Below are 21,264 nucleotides of genomic sequence, written 5' to 3' on the forward strand. Positions count from 1 at the left end.
ATTCGAAGCGAGAACGTCGCGGCCTGCATTTGGTGTTCCGTTAGTGATTCGGTCAGATGTTACTCAGTGTCACGACCATACGCCTCGTTTTGTGTCACCCTATCGTAAATGCGTACCTTATATTACAGCAAGTACTTCCAGTTTTGTTCAGACAGAGGGAGAGGACACCACTCCAGTAACTTCATACTTGTTGCGAGCACGATGCGTCAGAGTGCGTCTGACTGTAAAGACCACGCGTTCTGCCTGTCATTTCATCACATCCAAATTAATTCTTAAATTGACCTCTGCACAACGCTGGTGTCACATACTGCGTCCAATTGTACCCCTCCCTCACCCCAGCACCCCATCCCCCCGCCGCCAGCGCTGCCGCTGCCGTGTACAGAAGCCACAATGGCCGGTTGGACTGGACTAACGGACGCTCAGAGCGGCGGGAGTTTCGGGCGCCGCCAGTGCAGCCAACGAAGTGCTCCGCGACGCATGTACCGCACACCGGCGGCGCCGGACTGCGAGCTACAGACCACGGCGGCATCGGACTGCGAGCTACAGACCACGGCGGCATCGGACTGCGAGCTGCAGACCATCAGATACCGGACTGTGAGCTAAAGACCGCGGCGGCACCGGACTGCGAGCTACAGGCCACGGCGGCATCGGACTTCAAGCTACAGACCACGGCGGCATCGGACTGCGAGCTGCAAACCACGGCGGTATCGGACTGCGAGCTACAAACCACGCAGGCGCCGGGCTGTGGATTACAGACCACAGAGGCATCGGGCTTTGAGCCATAGACCACGGAGGCATCGAACTACGAGCTACAGCCATCAGGCATCGGACTGTGAGCTAAAGACCACGGAGGCATCGGGCTGTGAGCCACAGGCCACCGTTAATATCGGCTGTAAGCTACAGACCACCGTCAATATCGGCTGTGAACTATGGGTCATCGGGTCAAACCCTGAACTGCGGGCCACCGGGACAGCCGAAGCACTTAACTACATTTGGATATTGTGCTGTGAGCCGCCACACCGGCCCGCTGGCTCAACCGCTAGCGCTGGGCGTCGTGCTATCGAGCAGTGACCTATGCCATTCTAAGATCGGCCCGGTACGTGCTGCATTTCGGCGTGAAATGTTAGACAGCCGAAAAAGCTTCATTTCAAAGCGGACTTAACGCTGCGGACCGTCGCTAAGAACCGAGATAGCCATCGGCACCGTACAATGTGTCTGCATCAGCTAGCGGATGCGGCATAACGTACACAATCCAATCCGCTGGGTCAGTACGTATCCACCCTGCAATCGGCTGGGTCATTGCGTCTCCACCCTGCAATCGGCTGGGTCAGTGCGCCCCCATCCTGCAATCGACTGGGCCAGTGCGTCTCCACCCTGCGATACGCTGGGTCAGTGCGTCGCCAACCACCCATCCGCCGCTCCAGAGCGGGCCAGCTGCCCCTGACCGGGGGCGTTTGCTGCGGACCTCGCCGTGCGCCCCGGACACCCGACCGCAACACAGGAGCCCACGTCCGGGACGATGCATATCTCCGTGAGCAGGCTGCTGGCTGCGGCCGTCTGCCTCGGCTGCTGCGGTGAGTGGGTGATTGGTAGGCGCCTCTGGTGATCAGGCAGGGGCGCCGGCTAATACCCGTAGCGCGTCGCCACACCCACTGGCACCCGGACACTGCTGCGTCCCGGTGTCTGCCCCACGCGTCATCCGGTCGCTTGCCGTTCGGCTGCGCTCCTCCTTGTCAGCGTCTGCTGCCGTTTTTCGTGTTGCTTGTGTCTTCAATGGTGTCTCTGCCCGTTGTAGCAATACCTGTGTCTATGTCTGTCGTGACGTGTTTTGTGGATGTCGTAATGGCTGAGCGCGCGCGCGCGCGCGCGCGCGTGTGTGTGTGTGTGTGTGTGTGTGTGTGTGTGTGTGTGTGTGTGTGTGTGTGTGTGTGTGTGTGTGTGTGTGTGTGTGTGTGTGTGTGTTTGTGCGTATGTCATGCCATGTCAATGTGGTATCTGAGTAGCCTGTCTTCATACCTTCCCACGTGTATGTGTCCGTATGTCCACTGCTCGTGCGTATTGTCCAGTGTTTGTGTGCTTTTGTGCCTGTCGTTTTTGTGCTGGCGTATGTTCCGCCGTGTTTTTTATGTGGAAGCGTCCACGCCCAGGCCCGCCCCGTGGTCTGCTTGTCAGGCTGACAGTGTCTGTGTCTGTCGTGTCGTCTGCTTGTCAGGCGATGTGTGTCCGGGTGTGTGGTGTGCCGGCGCCGTGGACGGTTCCCAGAAGTCGTCTGCCCGCCGTCTGTGCTTGTGACGGGCGGCACCATATATCGCTGGCTGCAGTCCCGTTCGATGCATTATAATTGCCGCGTCACCCCTGCCCTTTAGGCAGTGCTCGCCAATCCTCTTGTGTCGTTCGATGTACTTCGTAAATACGTCCACTCGGTCGCGGATGTCTGTCGCCGCTGTTCTGCTTGAATTTCGGACGGTGGGTGAAGAAGGCAAACGTTTTTTTTAGGATTATGATTTATCTAATGCGTTTTGGTACCTTAGTAGTTAGTACTTGGAAACCATTCGCGGTGGGATAATATTTTCCAGGATAATGTGCGGATTCTTTGCCAGACCTGGGATGAGAACTATTGATATATTTTCTACCGTGATTTGAATATAACAGTTCAAGTTCGACACATTGCCACTGCGCGTTTTGATAAATACGTCTTAAATGCATGAGAATACCTTAGATTCAAATAGTTAGTGATGCGTTGTACTTTACACCGACAAAAGATATTGTTACCTTCTGAAAATTTCTCAGTATTTTTTGTTTATTACCAGGAAGTATTTTACGATATTTCTCACTCCGCTATGTTTCGTGCTTTGAGCCCTGCTTTCCAGCTCCGTATCCTATTTTGATGTGCAAAAGATGCAACTTAGATGGCTGTAAATTCCAATGCCTTTAAGTACAGTCGGCTTCAAAGAGATTATTGTTCGATTCAGAGACAAGAAATGGTGCGGCAAGCCCTTCTCATGTTGTTTTACGTATGCCGATAGTTGTCAACGTGGCACCACGTGTTGATGTACTACGGCAATTGCGAATGGTTCGAATATACATTCGCATGGCCCCTCCATGGCTCATGGCCCCTCCTCGGCTGCCTATCTGCCTGTCTCGTTAGACCTCAGCGGCCGACGGCTCGACATTGCTTTTTGTTGAGACCCGTTGCATCAAGGTTATTTGTTTGCCCCATGCATACACGCCAGTATGCCATATTCATCGCGCCGTCTGCGCCACGCATTTTGTCCGCTAAATATACGTCAATCTAGTGCTTACCCTCTACAGAAAAGGTATTTGCTCTGGATTACTCTGGATCTTGGTGCTGTGATGGTCTCCTTACGTGACGCCAGTCATGAAATTCTTGCGGTTTGTAGCGCTTGCACGCAGACCAAAATCGAACGTAAGTACAGTAAAATTTGTTTTAAAGAGATTCAGCGCAATCAAATTGGGCACGCATTTTCAGCCTGTGCCATGTTGACCTCGCGTCAACATACGCAGACAGTGCCCATTCCGCTACATAATCGTCCAACATAGTCAAACAAAGTCATTGAGTACGCATCGGACCTGTATCTGGACCGCAGGCTGTGTTCCAATTGCACGTCAGTGGAGGCCACTGTCGGCCGGGTGGCCGGGTGACCGGATGCCAGCCGGGTGGCCGTGTCAGCCGGGTGGTCGTCAGCCGAGTGGCCGGGTGACCGGATGCCAGCCGGGTGGCCGTGTCAGCCGGGTGGCCGTGTCAGCCGGGTGGCCGGGTGCCCAGCCGGGTGGCCGGCGCCGTGATCCGCAAGGCAGGAGCATCACCATGTCAGCGCCCTCCCAATCCCCGTCCTCGACTTGATCCAGTTAATGTCCCGCTGCTGATGCAGACGGAAGGCGGGCACGGCGCCGGCGAGCCCACGCTTCTCGGAACCAGTGAGCGAAGATTAGCTGCAGGACACGGGGAGCGTCACCGCGCACGCGGCTGATGCGCCTCGCCGCGCGTCCGGCTCGCCGCGCCCCCACCGCCGAGCAGGGGGAGCTTGCGCCACGGGCCGGTTGATTGCATGGTGTTCGCTGGTATGGGAAGCGTATTCACCAGAGGCCCCATCGGGTATTGCTGAAGCAGTATGCGTGCTGTGAATTGAGGTGGTTGTGGCGATTGATTTTCTATAGACGTGGTGCTCATTACTCAAGGTACTCGCATACAGTTTGTAGGTGCATACACATACGTATATTCAGCCCGACTTGTGACGCAGCACCTGCCTGCATAACCTGTAACACTGCATCTGGGTTAAATGTTGCAGGCTAATCCTAACGGCTTCTGCTGGACCTGCACGGCCTTGTGCTGCACGGGCACATCGCCCAGGGAGATGCTTGCGGGTTAGCTAGAATTCGGGATGTCATAATAGAAATGCTAAGTTCCTTGAACCTTGAGGCTTAATGGCACAGGCTCTGGAAATCGGCTTAGTGACTTGGAAAGCAGGTTTCGTGTTTTTTTTCTCTCCCTTTGGTGTGTATGAATGAATAATAGCTTCCAAGCCCTGCGCGTGTGGGCGACGGAATGCTGACAAACTACAAGTGGAAATCTGGGTGTCCGGAACGCGGACGTTGCCAGCCCACGTTCACTTTCAAAGGAAAAAAAACATACCAGGAGTTCTACTCACATTCAAGGGTATAGATAGGCGATGCAGTACATTAATACATTAAGTACCTTAAAAGCTGAAGCGAAAATGTGGACAACCATGCGGCGGGATCGCATGAGCATGGATACTTTTAAGATAATGGGATGTGTCACATTATTTATATTTATTCACATTTTTTCCACGTCGGAGTGACAGTCGTAGTACACGTCGTACACATCAGTCTGTTCAAGGTGACTAGCGCCACCTTTGACTAACACAAACAGCTTTACCCTGCACGCGCAGGACAATTTTTATTTCAAAACATGCACGAGACAAGCTATCACCGTGCCTTACGCTTGTGTTGATGATTACGTTTACGTTTACTGCCATTAGAACCAAGCAGCATCTAGCCCGATTCCTGAAATCGGTGAGTTGAACGACCTAGCCGTCATGCGATTGATTGCACTCACATAATCGGATGGATCCGTTCACGCATGCAAATATGTCCCGTTACCGACATGTACAAAATTACAGCTTAGGCAAAGTATGTGCGTAAGAACTAACACAAAACCGCAAGAAGACATTCGCGTGTCTTGAGAGCTTACCGGCATGTCTTTATGGTAGAAAGGTACGGAAGAAAAGTGGGCGGTCCTGGCTGATGCTGCACTGCAGAGTGTGACCGCACAGCGGAACATCTTCTTTGCGTAACGTTGAATTGTGTTCGCCATGGCAGGAGGGATAGCTCAGAGGTCAAGGGCATGAGCTGGTCGCACCGGTACGTTTACAGGGATATATGCATCTGATTTGGGGTGTCGGATCGAGAGTCATGTTGGTCTCGTTGAGGGGGTCAGGATTTAATTGAGCAGATGCTGAAGTGAAACAACATCGCGTCGTTAGTGAAGCTCACATGAGGCTCATCTGACGTCGGAGCCAGCTACGGTGAAAACTTCTGTATCGACTTTGGGCACAAATGACCGTTGAATCGTTTAAACACCGTCGAAAAACGGAAGTGGAAAGTCTTTCTCGCCGCCCAGGTAATGCTTCGAAGTGATAGTATCGAACTGACATTGCATTATTAAAATGACATTGTATTATCAAACTGACATTGCATTATCGAACTCACGTTGCATAATCGACCTGCCAATGCATAATCGAATTGACATTATATTATCGGAATTACGTCGTATTATAGGACTGACGTGTGCAACGTGCAGTTCAGGGACGTACCTTGTTTGTGGCCTTGCGGCCCAGACGAAGTCTGCGTGGTCAGCGAGGGAGCCGCACGATCCGTTCCACAAGTCTCAGTCATCGATTATTTTGCATGATTTTTTACAATGAATTCCACACCAGCTCTGAAAACCGATTCCCCTTCCAGTAGATGGCCCGGGTCACGGGCTTCTTCATAGCGCTCAGCACTGTCTGACGAGCATGTAACTGTGCCGGCCGATTTGTGCCAGGCTTATCTAAATAAAACAAATTCAGAGTAACGCATCTGCGCGCGCACCTACGTAGCTGCGCGTACATACTCTAGCATGTAAGAGGCTAGCGAACCGCCGCGAGTTGGCAGATGATGCATCTGCAAGTGGCGATTTGCTCAGAGAGCCAACCTCGACTCCTGGCTGAAACTGCAGCCGTGGCTGGCCCAAGGCAGCCAGACCTACGAGTGAATGCAGGCAAGCTTCACATCCATGGGATAACGTACACAGAACGCCACTTTCTGTCGTCGCACAAGCCTTCGGGGAATACATGCCGCTGGCAACTGCGTTTTAACTGCGTCGTCAGTGCCGCGTGCAGCGTTCTGTACGTTCCAGTCGTTCGTAGATCACGATCGCCACATGCCTTGGTCTGATTCACGTATGGGTAATTCATAAGCGAGCTGCCGCGGGCGGAACGGACGACGGAAAGCCCCAACATTAAACCCGCAAGCGCATGGTTCGGCTTTGAAATCATGGTCTGTTAGAGCTTTGCCAGCGTGGTGGTTTTATACATGCATGCACACAATTATTGTTCCTCTCCAGGTGAAGTTCCTTAATAGCTTTTGTCTCCGTATTTTCCCGGGCGAGGCACAATGTGCAAAAATGTTTTTCGTATTACCCGCTGAAACCCGAAATAGAAGGCGCCACAGGGTGGTGAACTGGAGTGCTGACCAGATGTGATCAACGGACTGATTTGGTCCCCCTATTTTAGCATTTATCGTATGATTTTAACAGGTCTGCGAGCGTGCGGCGATGTGTGTTCGGCCCCCTGAGATCCAATATAAAGGCTGGGGTTAAAGTTGTGGTTCACCGGGCTTTTACACTCACATTGAACTTAGTCTACACAACCTAAAAAACGGAGGTATCTGGGCACTATGCATGACTTTACTGTGGAGCAGCGCCCTCCCTAAACCGGTGAAATATGACACAAATCTTACCACATTTGGGCCAGAATGTTTTTACTGACCTCGCGTCGTGTTATGTAATGTCGTTGCATTCGACAGCTCATTCCGAGAACAAAACAAAGGCCAAATGGTGCTGTGTTGGGTCCACACTTCCATTGTTTCCGTGCAATGGTTCATCAACTCATTCCAAGGTCAATACAAACACTGTGGTACCAGGTCGGTTCCTCACCGTCATTTGTTTCATGGAATAGCTGTGGAGGCTTTTGTGTTGATTAGGTGACCCTCTGAAGCAATAGGTGCGGGTACATACTGCACCCGCCTGAATATGACAGGTGCTTCAATCACCCTGATTTTAGGACAAAGGTTCGTACAGCAGAAGTTCGTAGGACGTAAGTTCGATGTTTAAGAGTTCGTCGCGCGGAAGCTCATAGTGGAAAGGTTGCGTGAGACGAAGGCTTGTCGAGGAGAAAAGTGTTCGTGCTCAGCTCAAAAAAGGTAAAAAAAACCGTTTAAGATCAAAGCGCAACGAGGACAAAAATCATCGTGCTAAAATTTATTTAGGGGAAAAGCTCATCCGAGGAATAAATTCATCGAGGGTAAATGTTCATCTGGAACAAAAGTCCTTTTGGAAACAGTTGACAAACGGCGGCATGCGTCCTTGGTGAGGGGGACTATGTGGTGTGCATATGTAGCATGCACATACGACAGGTATATAACTAACGACGTTTTGAGCTTCTGTATAACAAGGCTGATACGAATCGGCTGGTGTCAGTAGCAGTTCGATCGGGCCAGCTGGCCGAACGTCGAAATATAGGCTGGGGCAATGTTCAAACGGTTAAAGTACTTAAGCGTTCGTAGCGCAAAATTGTGTGGTCCTTGGAAGTGTCCTAACATGCAACAGCATGTCTGGCTTCTATCCAGTCTCTAGTCTGCTTGCCGCTCTTCATGACAAATCTTGATTTTGTAGAGAAATCGTGATCAATGAGCATACCCGAAAATACAAGCCAAGGTGGACAGCCGAGGCCTTATGGCTAGGGAAGGGACCTTTTGAAAAAGCTCGCCAACTCGTTCAAAACATATGTGAGGTCTCCTACGCTGAACTGGTATCATGCCCTGGAACCTGGAGCACCTCCCGCCGCCCCAACACACACTTTATAAGGATCGATTTCAGCCCTGACGGGCACGGCAAAATGAAACTTATGGACTGTGTGCCAGCAGCTGCCCGACATCCCCACGGACGGTATTGTAGGCATCCTCACTGACCAGCACTCAAGCACGTCCATCCCATGCGTTTAAAATTCCGAGACAGCAGATACCAGGAACGCCACGCCAACATTCAGGAGGTTTCTGGGGAGCTCGCCATCCGCCGCGTATCTACATATAGTGGCAGATGCTGAATGGTGATAGTCCCGGTGATCGCGTGGCAGGAAATGGAGTGGTATGTGGTTTGACAGACAGTGGGCACCCGATAATGGCTTGGCGGTCACCTGGCTACTTAGTATTAAATTACACTTGTGATATACGCACGTACCTAACCAAGCATTAGCAAATCAGTTAAGAACTCTGGGATCTAACAAAATCGTGGTAAGTATAGATTACTTAAGGAAATGGGACGCCTTGCCGATTGGAGGTATACAAAGATTTGCTGCGAATTTCTGGAGCGTAAGTGTTTTTTTAAAGGTAATGTTCCACACTTAAATATATTGAAAATATACATTAAACGTGATGACAGAAGTACTCACACATACATATATATATATATATATATATATATATATATATATATATATATATATGTGTGTGTGTGTGTGTGTGTGTGTGTGTGTGTGTGTGTGTGTGTGTGTGTGTGTGTGTGTGTGTGTGTGTGTGTGTGTGTGTGTGTGTGTGTGTGTGTGTGTGTGTGTGTGTGTGTGTGTGTGTGTGTGTGTGTGTGTGTGTGTGTGTGTGTGTGTGTGTGTGTGTGTGTGTGTGTGTGTGTGTGTGTGTGTGTATACAGTTAAATAGGTACGTTTAACTGTAGGTACACTTTTAAGTGAAAATGACTGCTCTGGACAACGCAATGTCTCTATTTAGTTAACATGCTCCTCAACACGTCATTGTTTGATTGCATCATGGAACGATTGTATGACGTTAAGGTGCTGCCAAACTAGTCATGCGAAATTGCCACCCTACCACATAGATGTAACACTTCAACTCGCCCAGAGATGGCAGCTGCGGCGCTGAATACGTTCGCTTAGTCAGATATCCTTGTGGGTTCATGCTTTGACCCTTTCTTGTGGTGTTCTAGCACATTTATCATGAGCTCAAGATTTGTATGGCATTAACGCATTCGGTTATGGTGTTTTTCTTAAGTCATTCAATCACAAGTTTTATTTCCGTGGCAACTATTAACTATGTCCAATTCCTTATGTTATGTACCACAAAAGGTGATTCGTGATTGATACCTGATCCTCTTATCGGCTTTCTCGAGCAATTTTAAATCCTCGCGACGTCCCGCTTTTCGAGGGCAGGCCGCATGCGTCAATCACGAGTGGGCTGAGAGGCCTCCTGGAAAGGAACCCCGACCGGGCGCCCAGCGCACGCTCCGAGGGGTCCCTGCATGGGTTAAAGTTCGGAAGTTGCCCCCCCCCCCCTCCTCCCTCAGGCGCATTGAGTACTGCACCACCGGTATTCATTCTCCCTGATCACAGAGCCCTGAAAGAAACATTACTGATCTACACGGCTCTGGTCCAAACAATCAAACAACCGATTGTGATTGAAACCTGCACAGTCTGCTCAACTTTGATCGAGAGCCAACTGACGTCCACTGTGTTTGGAAATCGTGCTCACGGACGCCAGATATGAACGGCTCGACGAAAATGTTATATTTGGCCTTGAACGCTGTGTGACCTATGGGGTGACAGGATCTGAATGACGTTACTGTGGCGCCATACATGCCTGAACGACCTTGAAATAATCTGCACGAAAGTAGTCTACACATTTCCCCGGGCGTGTAGTTCAGAAACCAGACATTTTTGAATCTTAAGAAGGGCGGTGCTGTAAACTGCACCGAATGATCTTCAAAATGGCCATGCGAGCTCAAAACCCTGTACAGATGTGGAACACTCCCTTTAAGACAATTTACCATAAGTTGGTCGGCCTGACACGAATTGCATCTTTTTCTTTAAAGTCGAGTTGCATGTGCCAGCATTGGCAAGGTTTGAGGAGCTAGAACACTGCTAAGCTGTAACGAAAAGCTTAATAAGGAGCGCTAGAATGGCAATCACAAAAGGATAATTGTGATGGTGAGACAGATACTATTTCGATTGCGAAGGTGATTTTGCTTCGATTGTTTTCATATGAATTTTCCATGGCACCTTTTTACATTCGGATTTTTTGGGACATTCACTGTCACTAGGAGGGTCCATTACCGACAATCACGCCTAGATTCGGAGAACGTAGCCTGTAACCGTTTGACGAACAGGTTGCATTCTTCAATACATTCGAAGTAGATCCCAAGTCGGAATGGTTTTCTATTGCTGTACACTAGAACCGTAATCGATGCCATCAGATTAAAATCGGAGAAAAGTCCAAACCTGAGCCAAATTTCCATGAATGGAGGCCTATCCCTTGCGGTATGTTGTTCAAGACGAAATTCTGTCACACGGACGTTTTTTCTATACGAATCTTTGTCCAATACGAGCTTTTCCCCAGGACGGCTTCAAGCATTAGCTTTTTTCCTGGGCGACTTCATACATACGAACTTTTGCGATACAAACTATTGTCCTACAACGCTCTACCTGACGAGCTTTTGTACGGAAACCGCCCCTTCCCCCCCCCCTTGCTAACGAGGGATGGCGAATGAGCGAAGAGTACAACGCCATGCATATAATTGCAGAGAGTCTACCACCCCAGCTTGCCCGCTTTCTCAGACGGTAGCCATGTTCACACGGGCGATGTTTCCCTGGACAGCTTTGCGCGTCTTAGGATCGACAGGCACGCAAAGCGAGGATCCTCAGTTTAACACTTTATCTGGAATATACCCTCGTGACAGGTATTTTCGTCCAGCAGAGTATAAGAACTGTTCATTCTCTCTCGCGCACCCGAGGCCACACCACGCGGCGACGTCGCTGCCAGTTTAACACGCAAATTCAATAACTGTCTGCAATGTCTGGTCACCCTCACACCATAATTCGCGAATCTGCATGCTCATCGCGACACCGCTTTCCGCAGTGCCGGGCCTTATAGAGCGTGAAACGCATCCGGCGCTTCATCGCACCGTCCACCGCATGAGCGACACCATCTAAACACGCGCTGACACTCCCGGCGTTCATCGGTCGGCCTCGGCCCGACTCGCCGCTTGCTGCCCAAAACGGCGCACATGCGGGAGTGGTCGGCAGCCGGCCGAGGCGGCGGCTGCAGGCCGGGCCCGACGCGGCCGCGCTGTTGCAGCTGGCCGCAATCGATGGCGGGAACGTCGTACGATAGACTGACCCACCTGTCCTGTGAACGCCTGGCCCGCGGCGCCGGAGCGTCAGCGCCCACTCACACGCCGACGCCGAGCGAGTGCCGTCCCGCGCGCACGTCTGCGCTGGAGGGCGGGAGTGGTGACCCTGTACTTCCATCATGGTCGGGAGCTCCCGTCATGTCAGGTTTTAACATGGAGCGCACGGCGATGCATGACAAGGATGAGCTCAAACCGTCCAGAATTGCTGTTGGAGCCTCCTGTCGTGTTTGCAAGTGACGTCCCTGCGTGGAGCGCCGGGACAAGCTGACCGATGATATACCGGGCTTAGAAAACTCGGTCAGGGCACGCGGGTCGTACTTCCCAAGCCGTACCTGCTTAATGATGTGGTACCAACACTATGATGGTGGTCGTATGCGGGATATTTCGATGTGCGCTGTGCAGCAAAGCATAGAAAGCGGCAGGGCCTCCAGTCAACATGGACATTGTGTGAAAAGTGCAGCACGACAGCCGCTGCCAACAGAGCCCACGTGACCTTGCCTTGGAGGCCGTGAACCCTCAACATGGTGCAACGTGCTGGTCAGCCTTAGGACTTTGCGGCATCGAGCGACCCGGTGTCGTGTGACAGCTGTCCCAGCCGGCTGTGGCGTGCCTGGTGACCTCGGGGCCCCTCGGAGGGCGGAACATTGGTCGGAATGTCGGGCGGCCTCCGTGCATGCGGATGATTGGCAGTGGCCGTGCGCAGTGTTTGGTAGCGGCCGCGGTCGGATGCGCCCGCTCCGGTAAACGGACGTCACTCGAGGGAGAACGTCAGAGCTCTGCCGAGCGTTCGCGTCGGCTGTCGGGGGCGACTGTTGGCGGTCAGCGTCCTCGGCGGGGGTCACGCGGTGAAAAGAGGTCAGGGTGAGTGTTTGGAATGCCCAAATTCCGTGCACGGGCAGCCATTGATGCCCGAGCGAAGTCCGTTCGTGAGCGATCTGGCCAATCAGGGGGGCGATACACGAGCGGCCGTACCGCTGATTGGTTGCTGTATCGCAGTCTCCATAAACATTGAGTCTCACATCAACCGGTCCGTTTTCTTGGAGCAGGCTCTGAGAAACGGAACAATCATGGACGTGATCTAAAAACCGGCATCTGCCACGCCACACGGCGCGCGGCTTAATCACGTGGCACGCGGTCCACGCGACGGCGGCAGTGGCACGCGCGGGGCATCGGGCACCCGGAGAAGCGGCCGCTCGGTGGGACCCCAGTCCCAGCCCTGCGGTGGAGCTGCCGGGTGTCCCGAGGCAGACCCAGCCCTGGTGTGGAGCGGCGGGTGTTCTGGGATGGACCCAGCACTGAGGTGGAGCTGCCGGGTGTCATGATGGGGATCCTGCCCTGGAGTGGGGCGTCGGGGTGTCCTGAGGTGGGCCCAGCCCTGCGTTGGAGCTGTGGGGTATCATGAGATGAACCCAGCCCGGAGGTGGATTCGTGGGGTGTCCTGGGGCGTACCCAGCCGTGGGGTGGATTCGTGGGATGTCCTCAGGGGTACCCAGCCCCACGGTGGAGCCGCGGGCGGGTGACGTCCGTGTCGGTCCCGTTATGGCGCCCTCTCACGGGATGGTCGGTCGGCGGCTCGCAGTCGGCGCAGCGCGGCAACGGCGGTGGCAGCGGGCCCTGTTCAATAGCTCGCTCCAGATGCGTGATGGGCAGTTGACGTGACCAGGTGTAGTGACTGTCCTTCGCCTCCCACCCGCGTTTGAACCGCAAAACTGGACGCACCGAGGACAAAGGGTTTCTCGTACATAGCTATTGCAGCAGGACTGTAAAGCTATTAGTGGGCAGCATGCCTCCGGGTGTGAGAGAACGGTGTTAACTACGCTTAGCAGGAAAGCGGATTTTCGCAATGCTGTTGACACCGGTCCTGATGAAGCAGCGGTTGATCCCGCCCTCCGAACCGCCCGTGATCCCGCTACGTCGACCCCGTGGGCCCTCGGCGATGTCTCACCGAGGGCCGCAGGTTTGTCGCATCCCTCGCGTCCCGGCTGCGCCACGCTCGCCCTGTCAAGGCCGCTCTCGCCGCGGCGGTGGCGGCAGCCGTAAGTGGCGCAGGTGGAGATTAGCGGCAGTGCGGCGCGTTCTGCTGCAGTCGTTCCGCCGCTGCACCGGCTCAGGGTCAGCGGGCCGGGGAGGGGGCGTGCGTGCGCCATTCATGGCTCGCCAGCCGGATGGACGGACTGTTGAGTCCGGGTGGTGCAGCGTACCGCGGGTGGGGCAGATGAGGGATTAATCGGGTCATGCAGGGTCTCACAGGTCAGACGAGTCACCATGGGTCGAGGTCAGGCGCCGACTGTACGTCTGATCTGAGCAACTGTAGAGGTCACATGAGCGACTGTAGAAGGTTTTCCCGTAGTTGGACAAGCGACAGTGGCGGTTACGATTGCCACTGTCGCAGCGGTACGCGGAGTGAGGGAGTAACGATGGTCGGTGCCCGTGGCCGCAGTAAGGCAGTCAGGGATCCCACTCGTCGTTGGCTCGGTCTGAAAAGTCGTCCCGAGAAGAGCACATTATGCTACCAGCGGTGATCGAACGGAGCACCGTCACAGGCAGACATTACAATGTTACTGACGACATCTGGCTGGCTGTCACACGCGAATGTCGTTGGTCCGAGGAACTGCGCATGCGCTTACAAACGCCGCAGTTAAGTCGTCTAGTTGATCCCAGCGCCGGGCGCCAGTAAACATGGTCGTATCAGCAGTCGGTCCAGCACGTTCCTGGACAGCGACGGCCTTTGAGTTTAAACACCATGGCTTTCGATGTTCCTGTCTGGTGTTGATGCTCAACTGTACGCTGCACGGTGGCGTGCTCATTCGTGTCTTTCGCGATTATTTTGGGTATTGGTTTTGGAAGGCCCCTTGAAGCTTTTGATCTTTTGCGTTGGTCTGTACCAATGATGTGCAGCTTACAATTAGTTACGATGAGTTTAAGGTTTGTGTTTGGAAAGCCCCTTCAAGCTAGAAGCGTCTGCAATGGGTTATGCGCTTGCTAGAATTGTAAGCTGACAATAAGTGAATCCCTGTTATCGTCATCTTCTGTGCAGTTTTTATTTGACCCGTCCACCTGGTAGATTTGCATTTATCGTGTATTATGCTTAACCGCCATATATCCGCGAAATATGCTAAACACCGTAACATCTTTGACACCGTAACACCGAAGCACCATAACAGCGTGACACGGTATCGCAATATTGCCGAAGAGATGCTTTTTCCTCAAAACGTTTTCACGAGAATAACTGACCACCTGATTCAAAAGCAGGCCTTGCCGGACAGCTGACCTTTATGAGGCCGTTCTCCTCGATCGCCGACGCTCGCTGACCTCTCGGGCACGAGGGACGGCATGGTGAGGAATGCGGTCCTCAGGGGCTTTAGGCCGGGTCTGGCTGGGGGAGGGGGTCTGAGAGCGAGCCGCCTGCTTGGAAGGGATCAAGCGGCCGTCCAGCCACGACCGGCGTGATTTGACGCCAGATGATTTACGTGCTCGGGTTTTCCGAGCTGGAAGAATGAACCAGGCTTGCATGGCGAGTGCATCAGTGCTGTTGACATTGAAACTGTATATGCTTGCTGTTAACTTCCGATGGTGGTTATGCTTGCTGTTAACTTCCGATGGTGGTTTTAATTCCGCGGGCCGCAGAACGAAAAAATCAAATGCTTGTTGTGCCTCACGGATTTTATACGTGTTACTACGATCACCATTCGGGTAAAGTACAGAAGATTAACAAGGAATTTGAACTTCTGTCACACGCAAAAAATGTCCCGTGCTATCTGGACTTTGGGTGAATGTGCATCATCCCAAGAGGTGGAACTTAAAAACAATGATCGTGGATCACTACATGTCTACAAACATTAGCAAAGCCCACTTACCCTGCGGTTCAGAAACATTGGCGGCACCATCTGCCTCAAAAGTGTGAAAAAGTTCTCCCCCGGTCGTATCTGAGCGTTTGTTTAGTTCCAGCCGTTCAGGTATACGTTCATCATGTTTATGCTGTTCTGCATGGTGTCCTCTCACATTGCATTCCGCGCCATTCTCTACCCGAACAGAAAATGGTTGTCATGTGACAGGTCATGACGATAGATGGGTAGGATGATTGTCATGGTGGAATGAGATCGTTTATGTCAGCATCACACGGTCCGGGTCACAGCTGGTTCTTCGAAATCGACATTCATCACGTTCAAAAATGGGGTCATCCTTTTATAATGACCGCAATAAAATGACCGAGTCTATCTTCCACCGAAGATTGCAATGTGGGCCTCATGATCTCCCCGCTGGAATGATTACAATCGGCAACGGAGCTCTTATTGTAGTCGATTTTAATCGTGTAAGGCACAGCTGTTCTTTACGAGATTTAATCCGAATCTTTTGAATGGACAGATTTCTGAGATCACAGGTCACGCCAAACAACGCTTGTTGTATGAGCCCTGACCTTTAAGGTGAACGTCAGGATTTGGTCGCGAAACTTTGACGTGCCGCAATACCCGGCACGGTCCGTCCTGCCCACTGGCATCACTTGACATTTAGCGCGGCCCCTGCCACCGGCCGCAAGCCATGCCTGTTAACAGCAAATACCGAGCGCCTCGTGCGAATTGAACCCGCCTCTCCGCAGGTGGGTGGATCGGAAGGCAGGCTAGGCCCTCTAACCAACTGGGCTGTCGGTTCGGGACGGACCAATAGGGCTTGACGTGATAAGCAGGTGGAAATACTGCAGAAGTGAGGCGTGATACAGCCAATAGCTGGTGCCAGCGGTGCAGTTTCGCAGCATAAGTTGGAAACCACGCACCTCTGGAGTGTAGTTTAGTACGGTGTATTTTGTACAAACACCCCATGAGGGGTCTGAACGGGGAAAATTGCTAAATACCCCAAAATACGTTAAAAGCGGGTTTTTCAGCTTTGGTCCCCTTTCCTCTCAAAGTTGGATTGGGGGAGGTGAGGGGGTGGAGGGAGCCGGAGTCCGCCGAGCTGAATAGGAAACTACTCCTCCGGCTGGTATCATAACATGCCTTCACACGGTCACGTCCCCGGAGCGCCTATCATTAGCAGGGTCTTTAAACATGCGCGCATCACGTTGCCGGTAGTTTAGAGCGCCGCACGTTTGCTGCGAAGTGTCGGGTTACCGCCTGTTCCTGGGCCGATGTGGAACTGAAGTCTGGGTCGTCATCAGCTCGTCATTCTTTGAATGCCATATTCCAGAGGGGAATAATACCGTTTGGGAAAGGCAGTGAGGATAGCCCGAACCTCAGCACTAAACTGGCAGTGTTTTAGGTGAAACTGATAATCTGAGTAAATACTGTGGTGATCATGTCGTCATCACGGGTCACAACATACCCTTCCAAGCAAAACATGGTAGAAACATACGGCGGTGAGAAATCGCGTTAATGAACTGAAATGCCATTCGGACCGGATTGCCAGGAACAATAGCCAGAATAGATAGCGATCAGACCGATGATCCAGTCTCATTTTAAAAACGGATTGAAGGTGCTTTCTAAGCCCTGAAATCGGAATTACCATTGCGAGTTTGTATCCGGCAAGCCAATTATCCTCATTCGGAAGCTGTCAACAGCAGCACCATGACATACCTATAATCAGCACTCCAATTCGGCGTTATCGTGGACTTCTGGATGAACGCTTCACCATTGGATACGATTGGTCCTCAAGAAGGCCCACTGCTTAGCTTGCACGTGCCTACTCAACTTTACTTGGGTAGATATTAAACGAGGTGTCTTAAATGCGGTTCACTACCGCGTAACAGTTTCTGGAAATACGTTGTGCTTAATTTTGCTTAGGCGGGAGCAAACTTAGCAATATGCAAACTGAGCAATATTATCTCGCGAGAGAATTTGAGATTCAAAGGCAGGGACCCAAAACTTACATGGATACTTCACTCTGCACCTTGCACATATCCAGCGAAGCGCTCTTCTAAAAAGGTTTCCATGACAATGCCCCATTCCTGACAACAAAACAAGTCGTAATTCTCGGAAGTCTCTCCGTGCGTGTCTGGCCGCCGGCCAGAGGCCCAGATCCAGCATGAAGAGGCCGCGAGCGCCGCCCGTCGGCCCGCCCGTCTGGAGCCGAACTTAGGGAAAGCCTCGCTAACCAGTTGCGCAGGTCTGCCTCCATTTATGCTTGTCAGATCCAGTAGCACACGCGGCGAGATCTGATAGCCCGCCAACGAGCTTCAATAGCATGCAAGTACTGCGCTCATTGGAACGCGACACGTCAGCACAGCCTGTCTGTCGGGTCCCGTTTGGCGTTGTCACGGTGATCGACTTTTTTAGTTTATGACTCGCATCAAACTCCCTTTGGCTGTGTTGAGAAAGGGAGTTTTTTTGGGCGTATCGACTTTGCAGTTCTCCACTTTAAAGGACCGGCCTTTTCGTTGGTGAAGAACATTTACGTTGGCCCTAGATACATAAGAGGGCTTTCGCTCCACCATTGGTACCCAAATGAAGGTACACCACGGTCTTCCGAAGATGGGAATGCTAAGGTGGCGTCACCGTAAAAATGTTTGTAGCGGGGAACAATTTCCACCTATGATGCATGGCTGATCTAGGCAAGCTGCATATGCAGTGAGACAAAGGTTACTCTAAAAAATTATCTCTAGGGATCTCACCACTGTTGGACGCAGAATAGCGTTTGCAGCCGTCGTGCGTGTCGTCTGAAATTTAAAGACGCTGAGCTGCCATCTTCCCTTAATCGTCATCCCACAATGTTCATACCAACAACCATCATCCCACAGCGCTGATAAGAAGCATCATCCCATAATGTCATACCAACAACCATCATCTCACAACAACCGCCCCCACACATCACCTCACAAATCACCATCCCACAATCACCACCACACAATCATAATCCGTGAATCACCTCACATGATTTATCATCTCGTCACCGTCGAGAGACGTCAACACTTAAGGCCGAACTGTTCGTGCAAACATTTTCCAAGGTCGGGTTCATCCCGATCCAACTTGGCCTTTCAAACTCCAACCCAAGTCAATTCACTTTTAAGAAATTCTGCTCGCATGTCGGCCTGCGTGAAATGGCTCTAACAAAATGTGTATCGTAGTTTTAACTTCCACCTAAAAGTTTTCGACAGTTTTACCACCAGCAAACCGTACCTTTTTGACGCTGTTTGCTTAAGTGTACCGATAAATTTACACTGCCCGTGCTGGTAATCCGTATCTATGCGTAGCTGCAATCGAAAGCAATTTTTTCATTTAGTTCTTAGCTATGAGTAGCTCTCAGTTTTATTTAGAAGTAAAATTTGTTTAGATCTTTTCGATTTAATTCTGTTATATTTATTTCTTCTTTCTTCAGCTTTTTGTAGAGTTTTTACATTAATTCTACTGCAAAACACAAAGCGCCGCACTTGCATTTAAGGACGAGCAGTACGAATCGCAGTTAACTTTCCACAGTTATCTGATATCGGCCTGCTTCGTTTGTGGCTCGTTACACGGTGCCCTGCGTCTGTCTTTGTTCATCAATCATCGGAATCATGTTGGATCGCGGTAGCCGCCAAGCTGTGAACGCTGCCCTTTTGTTCCAGTTTTCGCCATCAACCTGTCTGGCGGCTGCGAGTCCCAGACAACCTGCAAAAAATGTCAGACCACTAGCGATGCCTGCGGCTGGTGCTACAGTTCAAGTTCGCAGGACTTCCGCTGCACATCACTTGAAACAGCACGTAACTCCAGCGACATCTGTTTGCCGTGCCATGAACTACCGCGAGTCGCCCGTCAGGCGAACCGTTGCGACCGCAGTGGGTGCATGGGGGTAAAGGACGAGGTGTGCTCAGGGCACGGCACGTGCGTGTGCGACACGTGCACCTGTGAGCCCCGTTACAAGGGCGCCGTCTGCCAGAACTGTCCCAGCTGCTGGGGCGAGCTGTGTCGACCGCTGGCGAACTGCGCGCGCTGCGTCAAACGCGAGGGCAACGCCACGCTGTGCAACGCCTGCCCACTGGACACGCAGCTCATGGACGCCGAGCCGGTCCACTCGGAGTCGTCCGAGTGCGTGTTCGACACGCTGTCCATCGTGGACGACTCGCGCTGCTCGTTCCGTGTGCGTTACTGGCGGGACGACCTGCTCGAGCTGCACACGCGGATACAGTTGCGGTGCGGCAGCGCCCGAGGTCGGTTCCCATTCGGTGCAGAGGCGCCTGCGGCCGACAGCTCTACAACTACGACAACGACGACGACGGGGATGACTACCACCACTACCACTACCGCCGCTCAACCGCCAGTCACTAAGCCGCTGGCAACGGCGGCAACGGCGGCGACGTCTATTTCCAGTTCCAAATTAAGTCAACAGGTGGCGCCAAAATCACCGACGCTTCTTGCCTCCACGCCACCGCCGACGGCCGGTGGAGGGGTCACCACGCTTGCGGCAGGTGTCGTGGTTGCGTGGTGCCTCTGGGCAGGGAGGCAGCTTATCTGAAGGGAGTGATGTTGGGTGTCGGATGTCGCATGTCGGGTACGGGGTCATACGCGCTCCCTGAGCGGTGCCGGACGAGTGGGGACGGGAGGGAGAAGTCACGCGGAGCGCCCGCTGGCCGTCTGAACCGGGAAAGGGAACACCCGGTGACTACGCGCACAGAGGGCTTACACCAGCACTGGACGTCTCACCATTAGCGCTGAGCAGGCACCGCTGCACCTGCTGTGCCGGTCACCGTTATGACGTCACGTCTGCCACGGCTCGGTGGTAAGCGGCAGACAGTGATATGGTCCGTCCACGTACCGCCTGTTAGAAAGACGATATACCGCACGAGAGGCTACAACGTTCGCATATTTGATTGCAAGCAAAACCGCGTACACACGTATAGCACTGCTTGTAATGGAATTGCACAGTGGTCAATTGGACGAAGTGTGTAAGTTTGCCATACCACGTGGTGTAACTTTGTCGTACCACGACATGCATCGCGATATGCATACACCATGTTGAGCACAATTATGTACACCACACCGGAAAAGAAAAAATGTAGGCTGCAGTTATCATTGCGAAACCCGTCTAAAAAAGCCAAGCGACGTGGTCTGAACTCCGAACTGCGAAGAAGTTTGCTCCGCATTGGTGCAATTCTTGCAGTATTTAGACACAGCTGCAACATTGCGTCGACATTGCGCCATTTTCACGGGTGACTCACCTTAACAGCTGCATTTGGCCAGAATGTGTCACATTCTTCCCTAGGGCGGCCGATGTTGCGTTCAATATCGGACAATGACGGCATGTGACACGCGCTTCACCCTGCACGGATTTATTGAGGGCCCTCGCTGTGAGCGGCCGAGTGCTTGTTTATGCAGCTGACTGTGCAGCGCCGACTGCGTATGATCAGCAACGTGTCCCGCTTCGCTTTCCGGTGTGCCTTCCACGGCGTTCTATGTACAAGCCTGGTGCCTTACAGCCTTCTGTGTGCGATGTACAAACACTGCTGTTTTGCCACATGCTCGCTGCGCACCGCGACGAATACGGGAGAGACGCGAGCCCCCGAGGAGCTGGAATCACCCAAGTATGTGCAATCGTGGACCAACTGCAGCATAACAGCACTGCACGTCACCGCTGTTCCGAGTGTAAAAGCATCAGCTGTCGACGACTGTGCGATGCGCGTGGATACACCAACACACTACACCGGTGCGGTTCCAGAGTATACATAGAACAACATGTCAGTGCACATTACAAGTGTATTACGTCCTGAGGCTGGTAGGAATATCACGCCAAGATCATACTCGATTGATGAATGAAGCACCTTGAATTACATTTAATGCCTGGTCTTACACCTAGCACAACTTATC

General features: G+C 52.3%; 1 protein-coding gene across 1 annotated transcript; it reads left to right on the plus strand.

Moving 5' to 3' along the window:
• The first annotated feature begins 436 nt into the window (after window positions 1–436).
• Window positions 437–19,953, plus strand: LOC119114870 (integrin beta-3). Its single transcript, XM_037238930.1, has 2 exons — window positions 437–1,574; window positions 19,029–19,953. Exons 1-2 carry the CDS (start codon window positions 1,520–1,522, stop codon window positions 19,913–19,915), a joined length of 942 nt encoding a protein of 313 aa, XP_037094825.1. The 5' UTR covers window positions 437–1,519; the 3' UTR covers window positions 19,916–19,953.
• Window positions 19,954–21,264: the final 1,311 nt, after the last annotated feature.

The sequence above is a fragment of the Pollicipes pollicipes genome, unplaced genomic scaffold (assembly GCF_011947565.3).
Source record: "Pollicipes pollicipes isolate AB1234 unplaced genomic scaffold, Ppol_2.1 Scaffold_3087;HRSCAF=3621_pilon_pilon_pilon, whole genome shotgun sequence".
NCBI classification, from domain to species: domain Eukaryota; kingdom Metazoa; phylum Arthropoda; class Thecostraca; order Pollicipedomorpha; family Pollicipedidae; genus Pollicipes; species Pollicipes pollicipes.